The following is a 19,583-nucleotide window of genomic DNA, read 5'->3' on the forward strand; positions in this document are numbered from 1 at the left end:
TTCTTTGCAGGTTGCCAGGTCTTTCCTCCTGCTACCCCTCAAACTACACATGGTCTAAGGTTTTTTGAGATTTAATCCTTTTATAGAATATGTGAATAGTTTTGCGGGTCTTACAGCCTTTTTATCTTTCATGTAAACTAATTAAAAGTTATTGAATCAAGAGTTATTTCAGTTAGTAATTTTTAACTTCATCAAAATTATTCCACTAAAAATTGCTAAGTTGAAAGAATCAAACAATACAACTAGCAATCATTAAAAAAAGTCTTGTAAATATTAGTAAGTAATACCAGAATACTCAGATGTACTTCTTACATTTCTTGATGCTCAAACTCTTACATATTCCATAGCTCCCAAAAGATGTAGATGTTTGTGGTACAGATTTGACTGAGATATTTTTATTTGTATTTAATCAGTTGAATTTTCTTTCACTATTAAAACATCCTTGCTTTAATCAGAAAGTATTTAATGTTGGATGTTCCTGTTTCTCCTAATTATTTTTTTTAAAAAAATCTTTTTTATAATTCTTTTCAACTTTGTGATGGCAAGCACTGCAAAACGCATTTCAGAGAGGAGGGCTGGGTTAATTCAGCAATGGATTCCATCTGTGTTGACGTTGGCTGCACAGACCAGCCCGCCCCAGCTGTATGAAGTAACTGGTGCTCCAGCAGGGTCAAATTCAGACAAGCACCATTTGTGTTTCATTTCCTTTTTTCTTTCTTTCTGAATAACATTTTGTCTAAAAACAAGGATTCCCCCCCCACCCCACCCCCCACTTCCCGATCTGTATTGGAACCTCTTATTTGTTTCTGGATAAAAGATAGCTTTGAAACCTTGGTGCTGTGTCAAGGCAAAATTGGAATGCCTCTTGGGACGGGTATTTCCTGGGTGAATTAGGTTTAATAATGACAGGAATTTCATATATTGTATATACACCTGACGGGAAAAATAGTTTAAGGCTAGACCAAGATATTAATGTATCTGTCTAATGAAAGGCATGGTATGAATCTGCACTGCCCCAGGAACAAACCTTGACCCCAACTCACTTGAGCAAGGCTCTACCCAGCTGCATGAAGGGAGAAAATACTAACTCTTTGAAGGCAGTTTCCTCTGTTGTATCTAGCATTTCATGCCACACGGAGCTGGTGTGTGCAGGTTTGTAGGGCAAAATTAATAATTTCTGTAATTTTTCCAATATTAACAAACAGGTAATATTTTTTTAATGTCCCTTTATGCCTGTTGCACAGCAGCAAACCTTGAAAGACTCATTTGTTTTGCTGTGATGTGCAGATTTGTAATTTGGGGTTTTTTTCAGCAGAATGACAGGGACACTACACTTGAAGTTGTATTTTTCCATTATTTTGCTTCTCGGTCTGATAATTTCTCTAGCAAAACTGGTCTGTGAGGAAAACTCATTTGGTTCACATTGTAGATAACAGTAATTGCCATCTCTTATCTGTAATTGAGTGTGACACATGAAATTGGCTGTATCATTTCATGTAGAAGTAGTATTAGTGTAAATCTCAATCTGACCAAGAACCTCTGTTCAGTCATGAATTGGTTCATTGTTTGTGAAGAAGTTTCTGATTTTAACTGGGTGAACGAGGGGAAGTCAGCGTGGGATGAGCTGAATTGCAGGTTTAGTCACAAGCTTCTTGCCTTCCTGCACATTGGGAATACACAAGCACTTTCTGCAAGGTGGAATAACCTACTCAATATGAATTTAGCTGCAGAGCACACCGAGGGTGGGACTTTTCTTGCTGATGTTGTTAAGAACAAGATGTCTGGAGTAGGTGTGTAATCGGTAATGAGATTTGGAGATGTCTAGTTTTGAAATACGCAAAGATGAATCCAGAAATATTCTGTGTGCCCACAGAAATAATTTCATTACAGCTAATGTCATGTGTTATTAAAGCTCAGGTTTCTCCCAAGTAACTTTAGCTCTATAGCAAAAGAGGACTATAGTCACTGTGGCTTCATCTGTGTTATGTGGAAGAAGGCTCTGTGCCCCTGCTAGACTGTTCAGCCCACCTGAGCTGCAGTCCAGAAATGTCTGTGTGTGACCATGACCAAAGCCCACCCTGACTAGTTTCTTACTTCATTATCTCTGTTCCCTGAGTTTAGACTTGATCAGTCTAATGCAGACAAACACTGTTACATCTCTTTCATTACATGAAAAAAGAGAAAGTTGTATTGAAAAAAATGTTACTGCAGAAATGAGACTCTGCTTACAAGTTACATTTTTGTAATAGTACAATTAGCCGCTGGTGTTGGAAAAAGACTTCAGTATTTTTTCTAATGCGAAAATACAGAACTAAAAGCCTGTGGCAAATATGAATGAGTTCTATAAAATACCGTTGTTTTGGTACTTGTTAAAGAAATAGATCAGTATAGTCATATGGAAGAAGTCACAGAGTACTAAATTTACTTTGTTACTATATCAACATACCAGCAGTCAGTCAGTTTAAAATTTAAAGCAGGTTTATATTTAGAAAAGAAGCATTTTAGAATTTGACCTGGTATTTGAAATATTTATTTTGTCAGATAATAGTTTCTTGCTGTTCCAAATGTTTCATTGGATGTAGCTCAGTTTTCACTATGTAGAAATAGCATTTTAAAAATTAATGTCTATATTAAGAATTGTTTTGCCATTGAAAAACAAAACACATTTTGAAAATATGGGCTAAATTATCTGTCCTTATCTCTGCCAGCCCAGGCTATTTAACTTTTCTAAAATGTGCAACCAAACTGTTGTGTGCTGCTGTAATACAAGTTATTTTAGGTGTAAAATACTAATAAATCAGCCTTAACACTATTAAGTGGTATATGCAAAGAAATCTCTTTCCTACATAGACCCTTCGGATTTCTAGTTCTTAAAAAGAGAGCTATATCTTTTCAACATTTTTACCGCTTAATGCTTGTAGAAAGAGCTTAGCTGTTTTCTTGATTTTGCCATCCTTAGCAGTGGCAAGTAGGATCCTACTGTGTTTGTATCCCCAAAGGACTCGGAGGACATGCAGGAAGGTTCTGCTTCATCATGAGTGGAGGTAAAGGTCATGAAGCATGATTAAGTCACTTTATTGCTTCAAATCTCAACCTCTACTTATTATTGTTTAATGATAACGACCTAAGAGGAACTTGAGGTTTAGATTTAGACCTGTTTCACTTCTAAAAGATGTTACCCAGCAGAACACGCCTTATTCAAAGGACAACATCCAATTCACCCTTCCAGAGTCTTGCCTTTAGAGATAGTTAACATAAGAAACAGTCACAAGAGCAGACATCGGGTCTATAAGGCTGGTGACATTAGCACTGATTGCGAGCACGTTCTAACCATGTTTAATTTAACACCTTGTTGGTCTGTAATATTTTTTTCTTTTTTTTTCTTCATTTAGCCACCAGACAATGGGCCTCCACCACTACCAACATCTTCCCTTCCTGAAGGCTATTACGAAGAGGCGGTGCCACTTAGTCCTGGGAAGGCTCCTGAGTATATCACTTCCAGTGAGTAATATATTTCCAGATCATTTTCTGAGCAATTGGTAATTCCAGTGTCCTTCAGCTTTTTTAGTATTTGACAGCTACATCTTTATTACTGCAGTGGTGATGGGTCATAAGCGTGGCTTAGACCATTTGGCACCAGTTTTGGTTATCCTCATCGGCCGTGCATTGGTTTGGTTTGCAGAACTGTTCTGTTGTGCACAAACCAGGCTCCTTTTGGAGGAAGCTAAACCTGGAGCTCATAATTAGGTGCACATAAATATGTTCCAGCTGTTATTGGAGATACAGGGTCCAAATCAGCCACTGCTTTTTTGCACAGCTTTCAACCACAAAGATGGTGGGGGCATTGGACCAGGAGTCCTGAGTTAAATGTTGTCCAGGCTAAACCCCTCTAAGCTCACAATACTGTGATTGTAGAGGTCTCAGAAAGCGGTGCTGATCTGCAGATCTACTGGTATCCCTGTATTGCACTGAATTACTTGCTAAAGTAGACAAATAAAAAGAAGGGAATCATTGGAAAGATGGGATTTGCAGCATTTCTGATGACCCATTGTGGAAAGGGATAAAGCAACCATGCTGGCTCCCACAAGCCATATTTGATGCACATGACATTATTTTTGTGGCTACTCATTTAGAGCAAAAAGCAGAGGGCTACCTCCTAACTGACCACCAGAAGGAGCGTCCTTCTTCACACACAAATGCTCTTTCTCATGTCCAGATACTTACCCAAAGACATGTGCACTTAAGAGGAGCTGTGCTGAGAGCACACTGCCGAAACACTGAAATGACTGCTTTGAGCATTTACACGGAGGCAGTGAACAGGACATTATGTACCAAAAAATCGCGAAGTTTTTCTTTTTTTCTGCTTTTTTGTTGGCTGGAGTAATTTATTACTTGTGTATGGCTGATATGTCACTCGTCATTATTTCTGTGGCCCAAAGATTAAAGGCATGTCTTCCCCATTTTATACCCATTTTTATTATTTGAACCAGAACAAATTAATATCTCTGTTCTTAAAACATACATAGGGCTCACCTTAGAACATTATTTGTTTGTATGTTGCACAAACTGAGGTTATCTGGCAGCTCAGAATTTACCTAAGAAATGAAAAGTAAGAAAGAATTTAATATACTTTAGAGCAAGTGAAGGAAAATACAGTCTTAGCAGAGCAGCAACATCACTCCTCTGTTCATCTCCTCCCTTGAAATGCTGCAGGGTGGTCCTGCTACACCCTGTAATCCAGTGAACTGCTGATTTGTGTTTTGTCATTAAACAGCAGCCATGGTTAGGCAGAAAAATATTAATAGTACAAATATTAATAGCACTACTAAAGGATCATCTAGGGAAAAAACCAGACAAAATATGAAACTGGTTTCTTACTGTACTTAGCCGTCCAAATCCATAAAAATATTTAGGATGTCAGCCTTAAAAGTTGATTAAATTCCGTAATTTAAGTACCGATATCCAGGCATTTAAAGCTCCATTAGTGTAACTTACCATCTCACTTGCTGTGATTTTGCTATATTTCCTTAGGTCCTGAACTCCTTATCATCCCTTTTAATTTGTGTTAAAAGTATTCCACTCTTCATTGGTAATTAAATTACTTTTAAATTCGCTGTGCCATTAGTAATATATTTCCACTCAAGCAAAACTTCCACTAAATCCAGTTGTGTGATAATTAAAACAAGCCACCGAAGCAGTGTATTAACCAAAGATGTAGCGTTAGCTGTTTTGCCTGTTTGAGATAGAGAAGACCTTAAGAAGCACTAAAAGAAGCAAGAATAAACTGCTAAACAACTGTTGGGCTATATGCCTATGGATATTTTTGTAATGTCAGTAGCAAGGAGGCTTACATACCAGAGAATGAAATATCCGTCACTTCCCCAGATCCCTGTAATCTGCAAACAAACACTTGCAGGTAGATGAAAACAAGGCTGTATATGCCTTGTCTGATAACTCTCACTTTATTAAAAGCTCCTGGTCGGCACAATGTGCCTAAATTATTACAGACTAATCTTTGGAATATGCTGTTACAAGTAATGTGATTTTCACCCCTTAACAGTGGAAAATTTTGGTGAAGGGTGAAAAGGCAGTGTCAAAAGAAGGTAGAGCAATCAGAAAATGCAGAAGATTAAAAAAAAAAAAAAAAAAAAAAAAAAAAGGAGATTAACAGCATTGGAGTGTTGTATCAGTGCATCCAGAGTCTCAGGCTTTAATAGGCTGAATAAAGCCACTTGGTTTTGGAAAGGCATTTTTCACTTTTTCTAAGCGTCCTGGTTTGTGTCTCAGAGCCCAAAAGCCTTGTTTTGGGTATGGTGCAGCAGTCTGGAGAAACAAAGAGTAGAGGTGGGTTGTGGCAAAGAGCCACAGAGTCTCAGCCAGGATGATAGGAGTGCTCCAAGGTGGTCATCCTTCCTGGTGTGAGTCACACAGCAAACTCTTCTTCTGGCCAAGAGTCCCACAAACCAGAAAGAGAAGAAACATGAGGAACAGTTAATGGGCAGGATATGGCAGCAGGTCCCCAGAGATCCCGTTAGAGGGTGGGAACCTCAGCAGCTCCTGTTGGCTTTCATCCTCCTATAAACAGATATTTGGATGAACCTGCAACTGCTGTGCCAGCCGAGTCCCCCTGCTGATCATACAATTGATGGCTAACACGAAATCTGCACTTGGACTGCACGTGAGCCACATAGGAAGTACCTGTAGGATATTTAATATACAGAATTTCAATCTCTACTTTGAAGTCTGAATCAGGACATCCTACAATTAATCTTTTTGAAACTGGTAAAACATGCTGTAAGAAAAAAAATTATTGTTGTGAGGAAAAAAGCAATGATCTAACCCATTAATTTTGCTGAAAAGAAGCCGAGATTATTCCATGGGGTTCATGGTAAGTAGCAAAACAACTTTTTGATATATGGCAAATAGATGACTGGTAAATTTATCCAAGGTGAAACCTTCTTTTCTGCAATATGAAAAGGCTAAACCATGTCCTAAAGAAGAAGGAAAACCAGCATGTTAAAACAGATTCAGTTTTTGCATCCTTTTGATTGATGCACTTAAAAATGCAGATGGGGAAGGCATATTTGATAGACCAACCTCCGATAGAAAAGTCTTTGACTCTGTCATGCAAACATCCCTTCTCCAGCGTTTACTCAGGGTGTAGAAAAATGATCCAGTGCCACTCTCTTGGGAAGGCTATACTGGGGAGTGTCCCTCCTGTACAGTCACATTTCCAGCTGATCTGATGAAAATTAGCCCCCAGACACTCCTGCAGTTTTGGACCAAATATCTTATTAGTAATTAAACAGAAAACAAACAAAAAAAATCAAACAGAGTAGTATTTCCATATCTCAAGATATGAGTAGTGACTTCTGCTTCTTACCTTAAAAAAAAAAAAAAAAAGTTTCAGAATACTATTATTGCCAAGACTAGAAGAAAATCACAAATGAGGTAAAATAGTCTCATAGAAAAGGAGCAAACGTCAAGGTGAACATTGCGACAGTGTGGCACAGCTGCAACAAGGATCAGTACTAAATTCAGGAAAGGGCTGAGGAGGTTATGGGCATCTAAATATTTCTCTTTGGAAAAGGAAAAGGAGGAGTTAAAAGATGAAGTTCTCGGAGAGACAGCAACTTTAGGTTATGGCAGCTTGTCCCTTAGCCTGTGTCTTTGGGAGAAGGCCTTCTTGAAGACACTAATTTAATGACTAGACCTTACATCTTCATGACACCACATGAATCATTGGCTTTGAACAGATTGGCATGCTGCTGTGTGCTTGAGACTGGTCCATGAGCTCTCAAGCATTTCCTGGTGTTTCTGTGTGAAGTTTGTGGATAGCCACTCCAAAAGGAGGTTGGGGGAGCGGGGAGAAGGTTTTGGTTTGGTTCTGGTTTTGACAGGCTTTTCTTCAGGACGTTTTCCTGCTTCATGGGGAGGAAGAAAGAAGAGATGAAGTGGCAAGTTCTACTAAATCATTCACATTCTTTTAAACAAATACGCAAAAATAAATACTCTGAAATTAATGTTTCCCAGTCTGTCAGCTTAAACATCTAACAAAATTTTCCATCTTTCTCTTGATTTTTATAATGCAAGTGAAAAAGTGTAGTGTTTTCCCATTGACAATCATCTGAGGCTTTTACCAGTTGCTCACGTGGAGCTGCCCTAAACCAAATGCGCCATGGAATTGACAGAAGATGGCAATTCAATTTAATTAAAAAAAAAAAAAAAGTTTCCAGACCTTCAAATTTTGTTTTCATTTCACTTTGCGATGAAGATACACTGTTTTGTACGCTTTTGTGAAACCACAAATTGGATTGGAATATCTAGTCTTGTTCGGGAGATGTGAGGTCTGGCTATATCCCATTCTGGCCATGCACGTAGGGAGGAGCTGACGTAGAATGAGCTTTCCAGCAATCCACTCTCTTGTCCTCTTCCCATTTGTCCCAGGTCTCCTTCCTACCTCCCAACAGTGTCCTAAATACCCAGCTAAAGCAAATGAGAGATTTTCTTCCAACTTCTGGCCTAAAAATATATCAAAGTCTACTTGAAATGTTTAGATGAAATTTCAGCTGTTAAAAATATTCCAAGCAATTTTCCTCCACGGGTGCATGTGCCAGTGGATAGCCGTCATGCCTTCAGGTGTTATTATCTGAAGGGCTTTCTATCTACATACCCACACAAAGAAATAAATTAGTATGGATGGTGGAAGAGAGGGTTCTGTGACAATGGCAAATTGGGTTTGTAGTTGAGGGAACTGCTGGAGCTGACTGCATCACTGAAAATGGAAAGCCTGAGCAAACTGTTTAATTAAAAAGGAATCATGCCATTCCATCACCAAACTGGGAGCAGGATTAAGGATTTTAGGCAAAGCACATAACAAACCTTATTTTGGCAGAAAGCCTTCGACTCCAGCAGAATCTAGAGTTCAAGGAACAGCATTGTCTATTCAGCGTTAATTGTATCAGTGCAGGTGCTGTATTTGAGAATTATATGAAGTGTTATGATAGGTAGATAATGCCCTGTGATGTACTTTTGTGACCTTCATCATATTCAGTGTTTGTTTCTTAACATGCTGTACTAATACTGACATTTCTGAGCCTACATTTTGTGTTATGTGATAGGGCAAGATGAAGATGTTTCCGTGTAAAAGAATTACAAAAGATGAAGGTATCTACCAAATAGTATTTCGAAGTTAATAAAACACTACCTAAAATTCTAGCTATGTATTGCCAGCTTATTCTTTCAATTAAAATCCCCATGGTGTCAGTATGGGTCTTCTATAAAGTTTCATAATGGAGCAGCATCTTATTCAATTAACTTAATGTATTGATACTTCTAAGCACTGAGACAGTAATTTGTTCGTGGCTGACTTTCAAAAGCCTTAACTTAAAATGTACCCTGTTGATATTTTCCATTATTTCAGTATGCTTCACGGCTATAATGTTTTAATTTGACACTTTCATGCTTTTCTTAAAGATTATGACTCAGATGCTATGAGCAGCTCTTACGAATCCTACGATGAAGAGGAGGAGGATGGAAAGGGGAAGAAAATGAGACATCAGTGGCCTTCTGAGGAGGCCTCTATGGATCTGGTGAAGGATGCCAAAATCTGTGCCTTCCTCCTTAGAAAGAAACGATTTGGGCAATGGACCAAACTACTGTGTGTTATCAAAGAAAACAAACTACTGGTAATTTTTATTTTTATCTAGCTATATTTTCTTTGTACCTTTTAGATGATGTACTTATTTTTTACAAGAATCTGGGTTTTGGAATATGTTCTGCAAACAGTGGCCTTACCAAAGAGTTTGGTCATGATTTACCCAAGAAGCAGAGAAGCACTGAAATTATAAGTGTATCCTTTAGCCACTTGGAACTTTGATTTTTATTGCACTTAAACTTAAACCCAGGCAGTTCCCTGACACTAGAAAGAAAGCCTGGCCTGTTATCTTCTGACATATTTAATTTGGAAAAAAAATTGCTGAAACTGTAAATCCAATCTTTCATTCCCTGCGGACAAAAAAACTCATAGGGAGCTTTGTATATGAACTGTTGGATCAGACCGCTGGAGAGAAAAGTTCCTTGTTAGGCTGAGAATTCACTTGGCAGCATATGCCGTGGTAATGTATACACTTTAAACTAAACCTTTGCCATCTGTTCTGCGGTAATTACAGATGCAGTATTCACATGATGCACAGCTGCATTATAGAAAGGAAAGAAACAAGTGGATGTATTTGTTCCTTAAGCAAATCTGTTATGTTTCTTTCTGATTGGAGGCACCAGAAAAAGATTGCGTAAGTTAGTAAATTATAATTATCTGGCGATTGATATATTTTTATTTTCTCAAAAGAGAGCCTAATAGAGGGGAACACTTATTTCTGTGTCATTATAAGTGAACTAATACTTACAGTACTAAATATGTTGGGGTCTTAAGCACTCCCTACCTTCCTGTCTGGTGCTTCCAACAGTTGTTACTAATCATGTAACTAATAATTACTGCAGTATCACAAATGTTAAAAGCTGATTAACAAGTGATAGAACATTTTCTGTAGAACCTCAGCATTCTACACTGGCACAATGTAGCTTAGGTGTGTTCACTTCCCAAGTATATTTTTGCTTATGGCAGTATAGAGAATAGCAGGGTATGAAGTAGAGGTTTCTGAAAATACAGCTTGAATGAATTTGCCAGTTTTCAGTGGTTACTGAGGATTTAATTTTTGTATTGTCCTCTGTTTAAATGTTGACTAGAATGTTAATCCTGATTCAGTTTTTATTATATATTTTGATATAATGCCATTATCCTTAGCCCACATTTTTAGCATCATATATCAGGATCATACCAAATTTCAGGACTGTCTGATAATAGCTTGAAGAAAAAGACAGAAAGAGGGAGTCAGATTTTTCTCTGAAGTCACACAATATTTCTTCTACAATTATGTTTGTTGTTTTGTGTAGAAATATGTTATTTTTTCTATTTTCATTTCCTTTAGCCACATGTGTGGTCTGAAAAGGTTTTAATTTCCTTATAGGGACTGTTTTTCAGTAATTCTGTAATGGGGATTAAAAAAATAAAAATCACAATAGGAGTCTAATACCAAGTTACACAAGATTGGTTTATTGTTTGAAGGAGGACTTAGACATTTAACTTATGAGATATGCAAGTAAAACAAATATATGTTCTTAGGGATTAGTAATGGCTTGTGTTATAAATGCAACTGTCATCATAAAACCAAAATATTTTAACTAGAATTAGACATTAGAAATCAGTTTTTGTAGGGAATTGTTTTTACTTAGTCTTTAATATATAGATACTTCAGTTTTAGTGATGTATATTTGTAATTAAAATATTTAAATGAATATAAAGGGAATTCTATGCTGCTTATTGCTGCTTCAAGTGACTAGTCTTGTATGTTTTCAAGATTTCATAGCTTGAAAACAATATTTTTTTAATGTTACAAACTTAAAATCTGTGACCAAGCTAGGGAAACTTTGAGTTAATGGACTTTGGAGAGGGAATGAAGATTATGAGTGATCTGCAGAGGCTGGTTTAGAGTAGCTGTATTTACTCAGCATAAATTACAGTGTTTATAACATACTTTTAACAGCTACTGTCTTCCTGACAGTTGCATCATGACATGAACACTGCTACAGACATGCAAAAGTTTGTGCTTTTTACTGTTCTCATTTATACTCTATGTATGCATATAATAATTAGTCTTCTTTATTATCAGATACATTCTTTATTATCAGATACCTCTTTATAATCAGATACCTTCTTAGCCTTCGTGCTTATTTGTAAGAGTGAAAGCCCAATTTACATAAATATATAAAATAACTGGATGTTCATATACACAGTTAAACGTTCTGTAGTCTGGCACTATGACAGCTTTAGGAACCTCAGCTCTCCTGATGTGTTGGAAGGTGGGTATAGGGTTAGGGTCTTATAGGACAAGTGATGCAACGTGGAACCCTTCACCTTTAGATCACCAATGCAAACTTAGAGCAGGTCACCAGTGATCCAGCATGAAATGGCTGTTAATTGACAGCATTTACTAATGAGAGAAAAAAACATCGTCATATACATATATGTAAGTCATATAGTTTTAGTCAGGAGCTTACAAAGTAAACTAACATGGAGATTTATGCAGCTTCGTGCAATGACTATTAAACTGTATTAGCTGAAAAAGTGGGGCTTTGCCCCCTTTCCACACTGTGGCAATATTGAAGAAAAAGAACAGCTGAGCGAGGCATGTGCCACTGCCCCTGCAGCTGCAGTGTGTAGGCACTGATGTAGATTTGCCTTGGTGTGCTGGGCTGTTGATGGAGGGCAGGGTAAACATCTGGGCTTTAAAGTCATTAACTGTACAAGTTTATTCTGTGAACAGATACCCTATATCTCCCTCTTCCTACCTGATCAAGGTCAAGGTTGAGTCATAAGGATAACATAGAGAAGCTTAATGCTCTCTATATCTTCTACCTGTCCTGCAATAGAAGAAGTCTGTCAATGTCAGTCTGGAAGTAATTCTGCTTTTACAGAGGGGATGAGAAGGAGAAATGCAAAGTTGGCATTGGCTGAACTCTGTGGTATGAGGTAAAGGGATGTGTGAAAAGCATTAAAATTAAAAAACAGCGTTTCCATATAATAACAGCTTTCCCCCAAGGTTCAGAAAAGTTATATCTAACTTTTGAACTTTCTTTGCATTTATTTAGTGTTACAAAAGTTCCAAGGACCAGCAGCCCCAGATGGAACTGCTCCTGAATGACTGCAGTATCACATACATTCCCAAAGACAGCAAAAAGAAGAAGCATGAGCTGAAAATCTCACACCAAGGAGCAGATGCCCTGGTTCTGGCAGTGCAGAGCAAAGAGCAGGCGGAACAGTGGCTAAAGGTAAGGGGGCATTTCTGACCGGGAGCTTTTCCACTCACAAAGCGCTTCCACTGCCTTCTCAGTTGCTGTTAAAAACTGAGATACAGACAGCAGTTTTCAGGCAAATTGAGCCCACTTCAATCCTATGTAATTTATGACTGCAGAAATACAGACTTAATGTTTAGGTCCCGGAGCAGCTCCTCAGGCAGACTGGCAGCTCAGTGTTAACGCAGGTGTTGCTGCTGCGTGTGGTTTTTGCTGCTAATTGCACAGTAATCTGGAATCGACAGAAGTGGCAAATTCCCTTCCAGCTTCATCTCCAGCTCGTGTTCCAGAAAGCTTTGGTGATTAGGACACACTGATAATGAGCTGGAGGTTCAAATTCCCTAAGGTGGAGGGGGCTGGCACCCAGGTTGCTTTTTGGAAGTGGTATAGATGCCTAGCTGCTGTAAGCTACCCTGCAAAAACTGGGATACCAGTGTCATAGTTACTTTTTCAAAAAGAAGGGTATCTGGGAAGATACCTGTTTGAATTGCTCTGCGTGCAGAAATAGCCTTCAGCTTCCTGAAGTCAATTCAAGTTTGCTAATCCTGGTTTAGCAGCGTTATCATCTGTTATGGTTTTTTCTGGAAGTACAGACTTCTGAGAAATGAGGTTTTATCATCTTGCACTCCTTTCTGTTTAGTGTCTGCAAATGTGGAAAATCCCAGCGTGAGGGCTGCAGTTTTAGATCCTAACCAGATTACTAGTATTTATGTTGGACTCTGCCAGTCTCAAACGTGGAGGTCAGTGAAGCAGTGTGGGAAACTATCACTGCTGTTTCAGTAGCTTGTTTCAAGACCTTGAGATCCAGCGTTTTAAATGCATGTAGAAATCTGAAAGCATAAGACTCATGAGGCATTCTCCATGCTGTGCTCTGATCTGACCTTATATGGTGCTTATTTTTCTAAGAATAAATTGTATTTTTCCAAATACAATCAAATTAAACACACAGGAATTTCCTGATGGCAGATTGTTTTTCTGCATAAGAGAGAGACATAAAATGCAGCTTAAGAGGTATGAGTTCTGCTGTGGGGTAATTTACTAAATGGAAAATTAATCTGTAATTTCCTGGTTTTCATTATTAGAATATACCTTTTGGGGGTTTGCGGTTTGTGTCTCTGTGTGTGTTTGGTTTTGACTGTGAGTTTGTATCTTAGGTTCAAAAAGGCACCCTCTGTTGTTTTTTTAATAGAAGCTAATCACAGCCATGTATTTGTTAGGCTTCTTCTAACATCCATATTTTGTTTTAAATTTTAAAATTTAGAACCATCCAAGTACCCCACTAGCTCACCTAGAGTTTCAAAAACACCGATTGGAATGAAAGAAGTTCATAGGTCATATTCTTTTTCCAAGGGAATTCTGCTGTAATTAGATTATAGTAACTGCACCGTGATTTCCTGTGTTGTTCTAAACATGGGTTTAGTAATGCTGAATTGATTGGCATTTAGCAGACTTTCATTAAAATAATTTTCTTTTTCTTTATTAAATTGTGCATAAAGCAGACAGGCAGGCAGGCAGACAGAGCAGTGCTAGATTTTTCCATATCCCAGATGCATTCCTTTATTATTCCTTCCATTTATTTATTATTTTAAATAAATAAATAAATAAATACATTGTACAGTTGCATGTTAACGAAGTTGTGTGTGCCAAGGGTGAATGGCCAGGCAATACGGTATCTGCAAAGCATTTGGAGACAGTCTGACAGCACTTTATTCAGTTCCTTCATGCTGCAAAACTCCCTATTAATAAAAAACCTCTTTCAGGTACATGGCAGTGCTGCTGTATGCTCAACTTCCAAGTGCTCAGCGCTGCCGCAGCTCTCTGTTCTGTGCAGTACAAACTGCTGATCCAACAGCTAGCCAAAAGTGGTCTGTGCAGCTCTTGCTACAGCTGCAGTGTTTTCAAGAAGTATAGCTTTTTGTGGAAAAACACATTGCTTTTTATGTTTTTTAAAATGTAGCAAAAATTGAGGCTTGTTTTTATTATTACGAAAATAATTATTTTTTGCTCATTCAAGCCGTAAAATGAGCTTCTGATAATCATATGTGGCTTTGTGTAGGAAGTTCCTATATGGAGACGGAGATCAAACTGTCTTGGGAGAAGTGGTTCTGTCACTCAGAGGGCCGGGGTCCTCCCCACCACTCTCTCAGCTGTGTGTGACTTCTGTAGTTAATAAAATAGGCAGATTCAGAGATGGACAGTAAGAAGGGTCACCACAACCACATTTGTAAATCATAAGGTGCCTTCTCTGTCAAAGATGCTGTACCAATACATGCCAGTGGAGCTAGGTTATCACTCAGGAGCAACCAGTTCTCATGAATTCATATATAAGTGTCAAATTAAAGCTTTACTCTTGAGCCTCTAGTTGGAGGCTAGATTTTCCCATGAAAGCTAAACCAGATTATTGTTTTTTTAATGTAATGTTACCGGTATAAAATAGATTTACTTAAGTAAATAATTTTAAAATGCCTGTTGGAAAGCAAGTGCAAAATAAATGGAGAATATTTTAGCCCTGTTTCATAAAGATGACACCAAAAAAGCCCAGCTGATAAACCTAGTGCAGATTAAAGTCTAGACTGGAAACCACAAAGGGAGTTTCAGCTTTACCAGCTAACAAATGCTTGATGAAAAGAAGATAGCTGATGTCCCCAAACAGCCTGTCGATTTCAGAGCAAGGAGCATAACTAGTACAAATTCAGGCTAGAGCTGAGATCATAGCAGTAATACGGTGGGCAACAGAAAGTGGTCAAATTTTCCATCCTTGAGTTTTAAAACATTCCCACAAAAATGTACATGAAAAAAGTGTGTGCAGTTACACACCCTGACCCAAAGATGAGCTTTTTTCCATGTGTGCTTGAGTGTATGTGCATCTGTGTGCACTTTTGTGCATTTGTCATCATGTAAGGTCTTAAATCTACTTGTTTGTCTCGGCACGTCCAGCAGACTGGTGAAGCTGTGCTTACTTGTCAGCATCCCTGAGAAATGCTATGGGAAAAATAGGACTACTAAGAACATGACATTGCAAGATGGTTGTTTAGTGACTTCATTCATACAGATGAATGCGTTCTGTGTGCAGGACCTTCAGGCCAGGCCACAGAAAACTGCTCTCAATATTAAAAATACATGGATGCCAAAGAAATTAAGTTCTGAAGTAGCCTTTTGTAGAAGACCAGTAGAAGAAGAAAATGGTGGTAGTGGCTGGTCCCAAGGCCACCTCTTCGTCTTACCATTGCCTCCAGCAAAAATGTATTTCTGTCGTATCACGCATGAGAGGTGATCTATCGTTTTGGAGTACTGGCCTTGATTTTCATTTTCCCTGACGTTAGGCACCCTTTGTTAACTTTTCTTCGTTTTACAGCGTGCAGCCATTTTGCAGCAGTCCCTTCAGCTGAGGGTCTGTGATTGAGCAGTGAATCTCTCAGGCATAAGTAGACATTTCTTCATCTGTCATTGTGACAATGTTCAGTCAGTTCTGAACTTGTGATAAGAAAGTTTTTTTGCCTTGAAGAGAGAAGAAAGTCAAGGTTGTGACTATATCCAGTCATCCAGAGACCCTGCAACACTCCTCCTAGAATTCTTAATCCAGTTGTCCTACTCAATTTCCATCTCTGATAACTTCATGTTGTCTCTCATAAAAGTCCTTGAAAACATTTTTTTTTTTTTTCACTGCCCTGGGCTTAGTGAGGGGAGTCAAGTAACTTCTGGGCTCCAGTCTTAATGTGGACTGAGTTTTAAAGAAGAATAAACTACTGACAGAGCTGCTCTTCTACCAGTTTAAATCTGCAAAAACCTGACCTTGTAGCTGTAAACACTGTGTGGCTGGTCTTACTTTCTGTGGGAGTTTCCAGCCAGAGATCTCAAAACACTTCAAATGTTACTTTCTTGGCTTAAGTAATGCTCCCCAAAGAGGTTATTATCTCCATTTTGTAGCTGAGTAGAGTCAGCTGCTGAATGACCATACCTTAAAGCTGAGTGGGGAAAGTGTGTTTGGGGATGTGTGCTCAGTACAAGTGATTTCCGTATAGCATTTGTTAGTTGGTAAGTAATGTCAGGAACATACTGGGTCCCAAGACAGTCAGGCTGTTCTTTTTCCACCTCATGTCATCACCAGCGGTGAAGGCTTTGCAAACTAAATTAAACCTCCCAGGACTTACACCCCTGTTGTCTCAAAGAGGTGGTGTTAGATACCTTGATTCAAATCACAGCGAGGTCAGTGCGTGTGTGTAAGGGCTGTTGAGGACTTAACCTGGAGATGGGATGAACTGAGCTGACATATGGGAGCCGTGCAGCCTTTGACAGAGCCAGAGGACCCCAGCTTGGCTGGGAACCGGGGGGTGGTGGTGGGTGACCGGCACCACAGTAAACGATGCATTACTTAAAAAAACAGATGCATGTGTAAATGAAAAAAAAAAAAAAAAGCCAATCAAAACCACACCAATTAATCCAGAACACAAACATCCTATTTGCTTGTTTTCTCAGCTGTAAGTTTTCTTTAGGTTTCTGGCTAAAATAAGGAATAGAAGCTGTAGCAGAACCAAGGAGGGCTGAGACTTGGTCCCCTGCTTTCACGACTAGATACTATTCCTCCTCTCTCCTACTCACAGCTTTGGATGGAAAATTATTTAAATCATACCTAGCTCAGATTTACAGTCTAAAGTGTGGTCTGCATCCCTGCACCACCTGGGCTGGGGATGTGTGTCCCCTTGTGCAGGGTACCTCTGCCCTTGTGGCAGCAGTGCCTCCAGGCTCCCTCCCCAGCCACCCAGAACCTCTGTCCCGGGGCTCTGCCCCATCCAATGGCCATATATAGCAGCAGATTTCATGGTTGTAACACAGGAGAAATGGTATAGGGGTTTCCTTGGATAAATAAGTCTGAAAAGTATTTTTAAGGGGATATACATGCGCTAAAGATAGGCTTGCTGGCTGCTAGTCTGCTAGGATCTCATCCCCACTTTGCTCAGACAAACAGCAATAAGGAAAAAAGATGAATCTTTTCAGCCTGAGGGATGCATGACAGTTATGTTTTCCACTACAGAATGTAAAGGGGGTTTCTTGTTGAAACTTAAAGCATAGGCTACGATGTCAGTAATTTCTGCTTTTCCTCTAATTTATCTAGGTAAATTCCTTGCGGTGTTTCTTGTCTGCAAAATGCTAAGAGAATTGCAGTGCTCTCTTAAGGAGGAGGAGATTGACACTAACCTATGTAGTGTGCAGGGGTTCAAAAGAGAAAGAAAGTAAGAGTTCGGTCATGCCAAAACGTTGAAGAGTCACAGAAAGTCAGTACTTCTCTAGCCCTGAAAAATGAGTGTTTCAGGAGTGAGCAATACTGAGTTGCATCTGAAGAAAAGCTGTTTTCGCTCTGCTGTGTTGTGCATAAGCAGATTTCAGCTTTACCATATTTCTGTCTTCAAAATTGAGCAGCAGAGACAGCGGATATAGTCCATCCCATTTCTAGTAATTCTTGTATCTGCAAAATGTGGGTAGATGGGAGTGATGGGGTGGGTGGGCTGGATGGATTTCTAGCCTGGTTATACGTGGAAGTGAAGCAAATGGGCAGTCAGGCCATCAGCTTTCTCCCTAATCGCTTTTGAAGTCAATCATACTGAAAGCGTTCTCTGTAAATTTCATGAGAACACGAGACAAGATGAGATGCTGTAATCCTGTGGTAAGCACAACCTGCAGCCTGAGCTTATCACATGGTATCCACCAGGAGAGAGGTCTGCAAGCTCCTCAGACACAGGACAGCTTTCAGTCTTATCTCTTATCAGGTCCCAAGGAGATCAACAAAGAACCATCTACAATTTTAGTACTTTTACTTAGAATTTGTAGGGTTTCTGTGTGTCAGGGTCTGGCTGGCCAGCAGCTAGCTTTCTGATGTTACTGCATAGCCTGTGCTTTGTATCTGAAGCTTCGATCTTTGAAGGTAGCTGGAAAAATCTGATTTGATTCTTCTGGCTTTGCATGAAAGAATAAATATAGGGCAAGTATTTTGCTTCCAGCCCTGGTGTCATTTAAAATAAGATAAAAGAATCATAGCAATCTGTAGGTGAGTGCAGGTATGAAAGTTTTATAGTAAATGTTAGTAAGGTATTTTTGAAGAGAGAAGTATTCCAGACACACCACGTGGCAGAAATTCTACTGACTTCACCTGTCATTGTCAATCACTCAGGGCAGGGAATCTTTCCAGCTTTCTACTTGCAAATTATTTCCTCTGCTTCTCGTGTCACTGAGCTCAATGTGATACACTGGTGTATATCCTGATCCAGCTGGGGATTTAGGACCTTTCTATAAAGGTCTAGAGAAAAAGTCTTACAAGGAGTGGCTGAGGGAACTGGGGGTGGGGGTGGGGGGGTAGCCTGGAGAAAAGGAGGCTCAAGGCAGGAATCTTATCGCTCCCTACAACTACGTGAAAAGACGTTGTGGTGAGGTGGGGTTCGGTCTCTTCCCCCAAGTAGCGAGCGACAGGACAAGAGGCAACGGCATCAAGTTGTGCCAGGGAAGGTTTAGATTGGGTGTTAGGAAACATTTTCTCACCAAAAGTGCTTTCAAGCATTGGAACAGGCTGCCCAGGGAAGTGGTGGAGTCACCATCCCTGGAGGTATTTAAAAGATGGGTAGATGTGGAATTTAGGGACATGGTTTAGTGGCGGCCTTGACAGTGCTGGGTTAACAGTTGGACTTGATGATCTTAAGGGTCTTTTCCAACCTAAATGAGTCTATGACTCTATAAATAAGGAATAATAATATAGTTCAGGCTGCACAACCTTTTTCCAGGTCTGCATTTGGAAGAGGCAGTTCTGAAGTCTGCTAATTGTAACATTGTATGTAATGGTAATTGTGGTATTTTAAATTCTCGTGATGGAATGATGGAAGATTATTTTAAATTTATTTAGATTTGAGGCTATCCAAAGACATGAAAGGTCTTCATATATTTAAAATATTTGAATAGTCTGTTTATGATCTCAGTGTGATTTTCCTGGCAGATAACCCTCCGTGTGTGTATGTAATGTCCAAAGGCATTTGTGGTGAGAAAAAGAATGATTTCCCTTTTTTAATGTGTGAGAAAACTGAAACTATTAATGGAGTTCGCGCCATTACAAAGTGTTCTCAGTACATCCTTCCAGATTATGCCAATTTTTTTAAAAATAACACATTTGTGGATTCCTTTTATTTGCT

The 19,583-nt window shown here is 39.1% G+C and overlaps 1 protein-coding gene across 6 annotated transcripts in view; it reads left to right on the forward strand.

Moving 5' to 3' along the window:
• AFAP1 (actin filament associated protein 1) overlaps positions 1–19,583 on the forward strand; it is a 121,487-nt gene that overhangs the window by 69,034 nt on the left and 32,870 nt on the right. For all 6 annotated transcript variants that reach the window (XM_055796488.1, XM_055796486.1, XM_005243070.3 and 3 more), the window contains 3 exons: positions 3,393–3,501; positions 8,977–9,188; positions 12,208–12,387. In XM_055796488.1, the coding sequence (XP_055652463.1) occupies positions 3,393–3,501; positions 8,977–9,188; positions 12,208–12,387 (501 nt within the window). The remainder of the gene's footprint in view (positions 1–3,392; positions 3,502–8,976; positions 9,189–12,207; positions 12,388–19,583) is intronic.

Source organism: Falco peregrinus, chromosome 2 (genome assembly GCF_023634155.1).
Source record: "Falco peregrinus isolate bFalPer1 chromosome 2, bFalPer1.pri, whole genome shotgun sequence".
NCBI classification, from domain to species: Eukaryota; Metazoa; Chordata; class Aves; order Falconiformes; family Falconidae; genus Falco; species Falco peregrinus.